At 38.2% G+C, this 11,181-nt stretch overlaps 1 protein-coding gene across 5 annotated transcripts in view; it reads left to right on the forward strand.

The window, feature by feature from the left end:
- ZNF143 (zinc finger protein 143) overlaps window positions 1–7,121 on the forward strand; it is a 54,783-nt gene extending 47,662 nt beyond the window's left edge. For 4 of the 5 annotated variants that reach the window (XM_033862518.2, XM_033862516.2, XM_033862517.2 and 1 more), the window contains 2 exons: window positions 5,136–5,282; window positions 6,129–7,121. In XM_033862518.2, coding sequence (XP_033718409.1) covers window positions 5,136–5,282; window positions 6,129–6,212 — 231 coding nt within the window. In that variant the 3' untranslated portion in view covers window positions 6,213–7,121. Of the gene's footprint in view, window positions 1–4,012; window positions 4,118–5,135; window positions 5,283–6,128 lie in introns of those variants that run through there. The other variant, XM_033862522.2, reaches the window with a different exon arrangement.
- Window positions 7,122–11,181: the final 4,060 nt, after the last annotated feature.

Genomic DNA, 11,181 nt, shown 5'->3' on the forward strand with positions numbered 1-11,181 from the left:
GATCTAAAAGTGTTCTTGTATTCACTGTATTCTCACTAGCATTAGGATTTTTTTTATATATTTGCATAATTCACAAGCCAAGGATAAATTATATTTTTACTTTCATTTGTTTGGTGAGGTTGAACATGTTTTTCATATTAGCCTGAAATCTGTTTTTTCTTCATTGAGGTAAAATTTACATACAGTGAAATGCACAGGTTTTTTGTTTGTTTGTTTGTTTGTTGGGTTTTTTTGGCCACAGCATGCTGTTTGTGCGATCTTAGTTCCCCAACCAAGGATTAAATCCGGGCGCCTGACAGTGGAAGCACAGAGTCCTAACCACTGGACTGCCAGGGAATTCCCCGCACAGATCTTAAATTTACAGTTCAGTGAGTTATTAAACATACACACCCATCCCATCCCAAACAGGATGTAGAACATTTCTATCACCCCAGAAAGTTCTCTTGAGACCCCTTCCAGTCAGTCTCCACCTAGTTATTCTGATTGTATTATTTTGTTTGTTCTTAAACTTTGCATAGTGGAGCCAGAGTATGAACTCTTCTGTTTTGGGGTTTTTTCTTTTAACATAATATTTTGGAGATTTATCCATGTTCTTGTTTATAACATCAGTTCATTGTTTTTTATTGCTGAGCAGTATTCTGTGGTAGGAATATCACAATTTGTTGATAGATTCTCCCCTTGATGAACATTTGGGATGCTTCCAATCTTTGATTATTGTGAATAAGGTGGCGGTGAAAATTCTAGTACAAGTATATTTGTACACATATGGTCTCATTCTCTTAGCTAAATACCTGTTAGTGGAATTGCTGGGCCATGGGGTAGAGGTATATTTAACTTTACGTGAAAGTGCCAAACAGTCCTCCAAAGTGGTTTGACCATCATACACTCCCACTAGCAATGTATAAGACTTCTGTTTGTTTCACAGCATCAACATTTTGTGTTGTTACTTTAAAAAATTTTAGCCATTCTAGTGGATGTGAAATGATATATCATTGTGGTCTTAATTTGCATGTAGGTTGCTTAATTTCTTAATATCTGGTACTTCTCTAGATACCTGTTCTTTTTTTTTTTAAATAAGGAAATGTGTTTTTTTTTTTTTAAATAAATTTATTTTATTTTTGGCTGCATTGGGTCTTCATTGCTGTACACGGGCTCTTTAGTTGTGGAGAGCGCAGGCTTCTCATTGTGGTGGCTTTTCTTGTTGCGGAGCACAGGCTCTAGGCACGCAGGCTTCAGTAGTTGTGGCACGCAGGCTTAGTAATTGTGGCTAGCGGGCTTAGTTGCACTGCGGCACGTGGGATCTTCCCAGATCAGGGCTCAAACCCATGTCCCTTGCTTTGGCAGGTGGATTCCTAACCACTGTGCCACCAGAGAAGTCCAAGATACCTGTTGTTCTTGATTTTTAATTTAAATCTGTTACGGTCAGAGAACATATTCTGTAAGATTTCATTATTTTGAAATTTGAGACTTGTTTTCCCTGTGTCTTTCATTGATTTCCCATTATATTCCATACGTATTTGAAAAGAATGTGTGTTCTGCACTTGTTGGGTGTAGCGTACTACACATTAGGTTAAGGTGGTTGATAGTGTTGTTCAAATATTCTATAACCTTATTAATCATTTCTGTATTTGTTCTAGTTACTAAGAAAAAGGAATTAATACCTCCAACTATGATTGTGGATTTGTATTTCCCTTTTAGTTGTTAGGGGTTTTTTTACTTCCAGTATTTTAAATCTCTGTTATTAGGTGCATACATATTTCATTTTAATTCCTCAAATAACTTCCTAATTATACCCTTCTGTGTTACTTTTTTGTGGTTGCTCCAGGGATTAAAATGTGCATCCTTAAGGTATTGAAGTCTACTTAGACTTAACATTGTACTACTTTACATAAAATCTAAGAACCTTGCAACAGTATATTTTCATTCATGCCCCTACTCTTTGTGCTGCTGTAATATATTTTACATTTACATGTTATAACCCCGGCAATGCAACATTATATTTTAGCATTAAACAGTTAATCTTTTAAGTAAGTTATAGGACAACAGGAAACATAATATTTTATACTTACCCACTAATTTATCATTTCCAGTGCCTTTTATTCCTTTCTGTAGATTTGAGTTTCCATATGGAATCATCCCTTTGGCCTGAAGGATATGCTTCAGCATTATTTGTAGTGCAGATCTACAGTGACAAATTCTGTTTTTGTTTATTTGAAAATATATTATTTCGCCCTTCTTTTTGAAACATTTTTGTTTTGAAGGATATTTTTGCTAGATATGGAATTTTTGGTTGGCAGTTAATTTTTTTCTTTCAGCACTTTAAATTGTCTCTGTCCTTCATTGTTTCTGATGAGAAATCTGCCATCTTCATATCATTGTTCCCCTGAATATAATATATCAGTTTTTCTCTGGCTATTTTCTAGATTTTTTTAGCAATGGGATTATGGTGTGATTTTCTTTGTATTTATCTGCTAGGTTTCTTTTATATAATTATAAGACAATATATATAATATTATAAAACATTATATAATATTTTGTAGAGTTTTTGTTTTTTACCAGATTTAGGAAAAGTCTGGCCATAATTTCATCAAAAGTTTTTATTCTGCCTCATTCTGTTTCTCTTTTCCTTCTCGGTCTCTAATTATATGTATATTAACTTGGTATTGTCCCACAAGTTGCTGGGGAGCCATTCTTTTTTTTTTTTAATCTTTTTTTCTTGGTTCTTCAGATGGATAATTCCTATTGATCTTAGAGTTCACTGACCTTTTCTTTTGACATCATCATCTTCTATTAGGCCCATTCAGATAATTTTAGATATTCTCATTTTTGATTGTAGAATTTACTTTTTTTTATAGTTTTCATTTATTTACTGAGATTTCCTCTTGTATGCATTCCATAAGCCTTTTAACATATTTATAATAACTGTGTTAAAGTCCCTGTTTACTAATTCTAACGTTTTGGTCATCTCGTGGTCTGTTTCTACTGACTTCATTTTCTCTTGACTCTGGGTTACATTTTCCTCTTCTTATGTGTTGTAATTTTTTTATTGTATTCTGGACATTATGGATGATACATTATAGAGATTCTTAATTTTGTTATCTTTCTCTGAAGAATGTTCATTTTGCTTTGTCAGGTAGTTAAGTTACTTGTAGAGGCTGGGTTTTATACTTTATTAAAGTAGTTCTGTTTTAGTTTTGCCATTTAGTCTCAGGGTGAATCTTCAGTCCTGGGATACAATCTTTACTCCTAAAGTGTGGCTCTTAGGGTTTCAATGGAAAGCCTGAGGTATTTTCCAAACCCTTCTAACTTGGTGGGATTGAAGTTCTAAATCCTGTCTGTCCCGTGGTATCGCTGAAATCTCTTCTCAGCTTTTCAGCCTTCTAGCTGCTGCTTTCTACCAGATTTATTGGAACCCCCCCAACATGTTTGCAGTTCTGAGGTCTTAAAGAATTGAGGGGAGTTTATACACAGGTTTGGGAGCCCCTCTCCCTCTGGTTTTCTCCTTTCTAGGATATCCCTCTCAATACATAGCCATTCTGGCAGCCATAGACTCCATTATCTCTGATAGCTTAAATTGCCCTGTGTTGCTCAGACTGGTGAGTGCCCTCAGTGGAAAAGCTATTTAAACATAGATGTGACCTAGTGTGGTTCTCTTCTTTTAAGAATCCCCTCCGTTTCCTGCCTGCTTTTCATCATTCACCACTGCCTTCAAATGGTTGCTTTTTTATATTTTTTTCCACACTTTATGATTGTTATCTGCAGGAAGGGTTAGTCCAATATAAGCTATTCCCCCACTGCCATACTGAAATCTGTTGCTGGACTATGGAACATTACTGGAATTGATCCAAGCTGAATATCTATTAGCTCTAAAATCTAGCATTTTTAATGGATTAATGGCCAAGTAAAATAGTAGTTTCAGTTTTTAACTTATTCTTTCTCTGAGTTTGGCTGGACAAAATTCTTAAATATATAACAGAAGTAATTGATGCCATTTTCTTTGTTATCCACATAGCAAAAGCTATATTTGTGGTTTAAGAGCCACAAAAGCACTTTTAACCACTTTGACTAGATGCTTCAGGAACAAGATGGAAAGATTCCATGGAATCTAAAAGAGGAAGTGAGTATAACAAGATGTGTTGCTTCAAATTCCCTGGCGGTCCAGTGGTTAGGACTCTGTGCTTCCACTGCAGGGGTCATGGGTTCGATCCCTGGTCAGAACTAAGATCCCTCAGGCCATGGTGAGCCCCCCCCCCAAAAAAAAGATAGTTGCTATTTTGTCAGTAATGGTACTGGTACTTTGTTTTCCTAGTTAATGGAAATCTTTTTTTTTGTTGTTTTTTTTGGCAGCACCATGCAGCTTGCCGGGATCTTAGTTCCCTGAACAGGGATCGAAACTGGGCCCTTGGCAGTGAAAGCACCGAGTCCTAACCACTGGACTGCCAGGGAATTCCCAATGGAAATCTAACTTTATTTTTAATTCTTTTGTCTTATTTTTTATTTTAAAAGTTTTTAATTGCTTTTTATTTTTTTAATTTTTAATTTTTTTATGGAAATCTAATTTTAAATGCAACAGATAAACAGGAGAAAATAGTATATCTATCAATGATCCAAACTCGGGAATAAATAGACATATGAGGTGTGAATTAGTCCACGTGTGTAACTTCCCAGGCAGCCTCTTAGGGATAATAGAATCTATGCACAGTCATGTCTCTCCTGATTAATGGAGCCTGACATAGCGAATCCACTTTTTCAGTGTCCTCTACCCTGTTTTGCCATTGGCTCACTTTATAACCTTAGATACGTCCCGTCTATCTGAGCCTCAACTTGTTCAAATAAAAAAGAGGAGTCCATGGGAATTCCCTTGTGGTCCAGTGGTTAGGACTGCTGCTTCTCACTGCCAAGGGCCCGAGTTCAATCCCCGGTCAGGGAACTAAAATCCCACAAGCTGCATGGCACAGCCAAAAAAAAAAAAGAGTCCAGAATAGACAATATGTAAGGTCTTTTCCAGCTTTAGGCTTCTACAAGTGTATCGTCAGAAGGGAGGTTTTCCTTTTGAATTTGAAGACAGTCCCTTGTGTTAAATGGATTTTAACCTATTTAAATCATAGTTTTAATTTTTCTGTGTATTTTTTAAGGTTGCAATTGTGGCTCAGGACTTGGCAGCATTCCATACTGCATCATCAGAAATGGGGCACCAACAGCATAGCCATCACTTAGTAACCACAGAAACCAGACCTTTGACCTTAGTGGCAACATCCAACGGCACCCAGATTGCAGTTCAGGTGGGTACAATGGCAACTGTCCTCCATTGACAGCAGTGCTGCTCAGCTCTCAGCCTTGTACTCTCTGCTTTATGCGTAACCTTCACAGAGGCAGGGCACAGAATCATCTGTATTACTTAGCCACATTAAGGAAATTGCTGCGTTTGAAGTAGACTCAGACTAAAACTTTGTTTTCTACCATCCTTGTATATTCTAGGGGAATTTATAACAAGAAAAATAAAGCTCCTGGTATATATATATACCTGTGTGTACCTGGCCGGCTATCTTTACTCTCAGAATAAAAGTCTAATTAGGCAGGATTCTATAAAGCACTTAAGAGTTATTCCTTGGAAATGAACCTCCTGTAAACATAGACCCCAAGTTAGTCCTCTGAGAATCACTGCACAGCTGTATTTTATGGTGGGAAATGTCAGAAGACTGTGAAGAACACATTCTCTGGGAAGTCACTGCATTCAGGCAGAGAATCTGGAATGCGAGGTGTAGATTACCTTTCCTTGGGAAGATTTTTTTTTAAATGTATTTACTTGGAAAAGGGTTAGAACATACTCAGGAAAATGTCAGCTATTGGTTTTAATTTAGTTTATGGGCATAAAAGCTAAAGACTCAGGAAGCTCTCTATCTCCACTGGAAAAGATGAGCATCTTTTGTTCCTTGCATGCGTGAAGGTTTATCAAAATCCTAAATAAAGAAACTGCATCCCCAGCAGGAATTTGTTTTTATGTTTTGTGGATCAGCAGTAGTACCTTAACAAGCCCAGGTGTCAGAGTTACAGAGAGAAATTTTACTTCTGGTATGTTATATTTCTTCGGCATCTTGACTGTGGTTTTGTGTATGTTCCTGTTTCAGCTTGGAGAACAGCCATCTCTGGAAGAAGCCATCAGAATAGCGTCCAGGATCCAACAAGGAGAAACGCCAGGGTTGGATGATTAATCCTCAGAACAATGGAGCAATAAAGGAAGAGGAGCCTTTCATCTTCAGGCAGCAGAGATCCATGAAGCCCGGGCCCAGGAAAATTAGAAATTTTTCATTCCTGAAACACTGTACACATTTTTATGCAAGAGTGGAGAACAATTTATTCTTGACACTTTTGTGTATATAACCCTTGGAAAAGATTTCCCAAACTGATTCATTGTGTACAAGGAAGTATGAAGTTAGGGTAATACAGTAAATTTTTATGTTACTCTTTTATCAGATTGCAAAATCCTAGAGTCTACATGCAAGACCAGTGAAGTCTTACGGAGACTTATGATGGATTTTTAACTTACTGTGAAAAATTAAAGGCTGTATCTAAAATGTCAAAGGTTCTATACATCAAACAATCATAATTCCAAAAGCCATCATGGATAATAAAGGATGTAAAGCCTTCACATATTTCCCTCAGCTAGTAGAGTGTCTGCAGTTTTTGTTCTACTGTATACTTGTCCATTTTTATTTGTATCTTACGGTTTGAAGACTATTCATTATAGTTTTCCATCCCTGTTAACTAACAGCTCTTCAAGCTGAAGTGCTAATTGTATTAGCATTACATTGGATTATATATAAAATTACAAAGTTTGGTTATTTAAAATTAAAAAGTTAAATCCAGTACTTTGGTTTTGTTAAAGATTTTCCTTAGCGTTCAGTTTCTTGTTACTGTTTTTTAAAAATAATAAACTATCAAAGTTTGACCACAGGCTGGAGCCCGGGATAATAGTGCTGTAATTGGAAATGGCTTTACTCTGAAAATTAGGTTAGTGGGTTGGTGTAAATTATTTATTTTTGCTTATGTACTTTTGTTTTAAAGCTTATTTACCCTAAAGTTTATTATTAATTTTGAATACAGCAATTTTTTAAATGTTACCTTTATATTTGTTTCATTAAATTGGTATGGAGGTGGGGGGAAGTGTTGTAGAAAATACCACGAACATAATAAAATACAACACATATATTGAGAGTATATTGTGTATCAAGCACAAAATAAGTACTTTTCCATACATTTTTATCTACTCATAACAATTTTGTGAGATATGTGGGATTTACTACTCCTGTTTGTACATAAGGAAGCTGAAGGTCCAAAGAGGTTAAGTGTCTACCCAGGCCTTACAGCTGTGGTGAGGCAGGGCAAAGACTTAAGAATCCAGACTTTCTGACTCCCAAGTCCAGGGTGTTTTTTCACCACACCACAACTGCCTTCTCAGATGATAACCTGTGGCAGAGATTTTCAAGATGAGCTTTGGTGATCTCGATTGCCCAATGACCTGAGCACCTGAAAAACCATCTCTAATGTTGGAAAATCAGTGTGGGGTCTACCAAGGTCCAAAAAAAGGGGGGGGAGGGTGTGTGAGGGTTGTCCTGCAACAATCACTTCTTTGCTGTTGTTCACCATGCTTTGTTTGCCAGGGAGCTGAAACGTGGCTGTTTTTCATTTCAAGCCTTACAGTAAAAAGGAAAAAATGTGCCGTTTTATTTAATATAAATGTTATCTTTGATCAGGTTCTTTGAAGTCTTGCTAAAAAGGGTCATGATTTAGTCATTTGAAATGGGAAACCCTTCAGGGTTGGGTGGGGGGATTGGCTGCTTTCCCTTCAAAGCTCTTCATAGATAGATAACATTAGACAAGGTCTCAGTCACCCACCGTCTCAGTCTCCATTTTTTTTTTTTTTTTTTTTGCGGTACGCGGGCCTCTCACTGTTGTGGCCTCGCAGGCTCAGCGGCCATGGCTCACGGGCCCAGCCGCTCCGCAGCATGTGGGATCCTCCCAGACCAGGGCACGAACCCGTGTCCCCTGCATGGGCAGGCGGACTCTCAACCACTGCACCACCAGGGAAGCCCGAGGAGGAGCTTTTTATTCCGAAGCTGACTGTTCCTTATTCATACTATATGTTTTCTGACTAAGGACTTGCTCATTCGGAGGAAGAAGAGCCCGTTTCTAGCTCCACCTCTGAGACTAGGAAGTTAGAACTTAGTCTAATGCACTCAATCACTAGGAAAAATTTGAAGTTTTCCTAAACAACTCTTCAACCGGTGACAGACCAAAACTAAATTATAGACTAGTTTTAAGTACACAGCAATGAGAATGTATGATCTTCAACTGCATGTAAAAGTATGAATGATCCTCATAAATATAATGTTCAGCAAAGGAAGCTGGACCTAAGAGTGCGGGCCAAACTACTCTCATTATCTGAAGTCAGGACAGTGGATACTATTGGTAGGGAGGGGAGCTGGGGGTGAGAAGAAAGCCCAGAGGGAAGTTGAAGCACTAGCATCATGGGCATGTCCATAGGGCCCTGCACTTAGAAAGGCCCCACTGGTGGTTTAATGCTTTGCTGTCACCATCTTAAAGTTCTTAATAAAACTGGAACATTGCATTTTCATTTCTCATTGGACCCTGTAAACTATGTAGCTGTAATGTTCTATATCTTAGTCTGAGTGTTGAATTTGTGAATATTCACCAAAGTGTACATATTTTGATATGTTTGCTCTTCTGTATGTATATACCTCAACATGAAGTTTAAAAAAGTTGAATTATAGATTATTTTAAAAATAAGTCAATTGGGCTTCCCTGGTGGCGCAGTGGTTGGGAGTCCGCCTGCCAATGCAGGGGACACAGGTTCGTGCCCCAGTCCGGGAGGATCCCACGTGCCACGGAGCGGCTGGGCCCATGAGCCATGGCCTCTGAGCCTGAGCGTCCGGAGCCTGTGCTCCGCAGCGGGAGAGGCCACAACAGTGAGAGGCCCGCGTAACGCAAAAAAAAAAAAAGTCAATGAAACATTACTTATGGAATGCAGCCAAAGTTGTATTCACAAGAAAATTCATGACCTTAAACACTTTTACTGCTGAATAAGAAAAAATAAAAGTTCATTAACAAAGCAGACAATGCAGGAAATTAGAAGCGGAAAAAAAAGTCACAGCAAAGCAAAATTTAAAGAAAGCAAAAGGAAGGAATTAATAGAGATAAAAGCAAAATGAATTATTTCAATATCGGAAAAACAACTGATTAATAAATCTAAGATCTAGTTCTTTGGGGTGGGAGGAAAGCAAACAGTAAAACTGATAAACCACTAGCTAACATGATAAAAAAAAAAGACAAAACAAATACACAATGAGAAAGGGCTTATAACCATGGGTACAGAGGAAATGATGAGAAATACAAGTGAAAACTTTGCTCAGTCCTATGCTATTACAATTTAAAATCTGAATGAAATGGGTAATACTCAAGGAAATATAAATTACCAACAGGGACTCAAAGACAGTAGAAAATCTAAACAGATAAATAACCATGGACAAAAGCTATCAAAAGCAATACCTCAAAAAAAAAAATCTGAACCTAGACACATTAAGAGCAACATCTTTCAGACTTTCACATAATCAATCATTCTCATACTATTAAAGCTGCTCTAAAGCACAGAGAAAGAAGCAAACATTCCAGTGTTTCATGAAACCAAAGTCCTATAAAGATTGTACAACAGAAAAACTATGGACCAGTTCCATTTATAAATATAGATGCAAAATGACTAAATGAAATACACAAACATAATTTTGCAGTATGTTCTGAAAACGACTACAGTTTATTTCAGGAAGAATAGAGTGGCATAATAGAAGGAAAATCTATCATCTAATTCACCACATAAATAATTAAAAAGAGGAAAAAGCAGAATAATGAAGAGAAATGCTAAAATGTGATAGAATTGAATATTCATTCCTCATAAATATTCTGACAAAAGGAAAAAAATACTTCCCTAATATAACAGATATAAATCATGTCCACATGCACACATACACATAATCGCATCTTATTAACCAATATTATTTTTTCCAATATTATTATTATGTTTTTTTAATAAATTTCATTTATTTATTTATTTGGCTGCGTTGGGTCTTCGTTTCTGTGCGAGGGCTTTCTCTAGTTGCGGCGAGCGGGAGCCACTCTTCATCGCGGTGCGCGGGCCTCTCACTGTCGCGGCCTCTCCTGCTGCGGAGCACAGGCTCCAGATGCGCAGGCTCAGTAGTTGTGGCTCACGGGCCCAGTTGCTCCGCGGCATGTGGGATCTTCCCAGATCAGGGCTCGAACCCGTGTCTGCTGCACTGGCAGGCAGATTCTCAACCACTGCGCCACCAGGGAAGCCCTGCAATATTATTCTTAATATCCCCATTGAAGTCAGGAGCAAGACAGGAATGCTCTCTACCTCTCCTATAATTAGCACCATGTTCTAACCAACTGAGCTAACCAGCCATTGAACACCTCTCCTCTTATTTAATGTTGTTCTGGAAGTGCTAGCTAATGCAATTAGACAACAGAACAAAGTAAGAGTCATAAATACCAGGAAGAAGGACAGAATTATCAATTATATGATTGCCTACGTAGAAATCCAAAATAATCAACTGAAAAATTGTTAGAAGTAATCCAGGAGCGCAGAACATGTTTTGTGTCTTTATTTCATCCTCGCCATTTTTCTGTGCTCTTGTTGTTTCTAACCACTGGTTTACAAGCACACAGACACACACGGCCCTGGAAATCAGCAGAGCTTGGTAGTGGTGGGTGGGAGTTGGGGTAGGCATCAAACAGGAGGCTGGGCTGCTTCAAGAGCCTTGAAGGCAAGGCAGGTGATCCAGTCAGAATTGTCAGGAGCGTGTGTGAGCAATCCTACGTCCCAAACTGAGCTCCTGGCTCAGTTAAGATTCTGAAGTTGGTAACCAGGGACAAAGCCTCTTATTCTGTGTTTAAAAGTGAGACTGTAATAAATCAGAGGGCTCCTGGAAGCCCCTTCCTTATCAGCACCTCACCACAGACTGCAGCCAGAGAACAGACCTGCAGGAAGACCAGTCCAGATGAAGTAACCAGGCTAAGAAAACAGAAGCACAGGCTCCTTTCCCAAGAGCAAAGCCAGGGGAGGGAGATAGGGAGGTGGGGAAGCAAGGA

This window comes from Tursiops truncatus, chromosome 8 (genome assembly GCF_011762595.2).
Source record: "Tursiops truncatus isolate mTurTru1 chromosome 8, mTurTru1.mat.Y, whole genome shotgun sequence".
In the NCBI taxonomy this organism is placed as follows: domain Eukaryota; kingdom Metazoa; phylum Chordata; class Mammalia; order Artiodactyla; family Delphinidae; genus Tursiops; species Tursiops truncatus.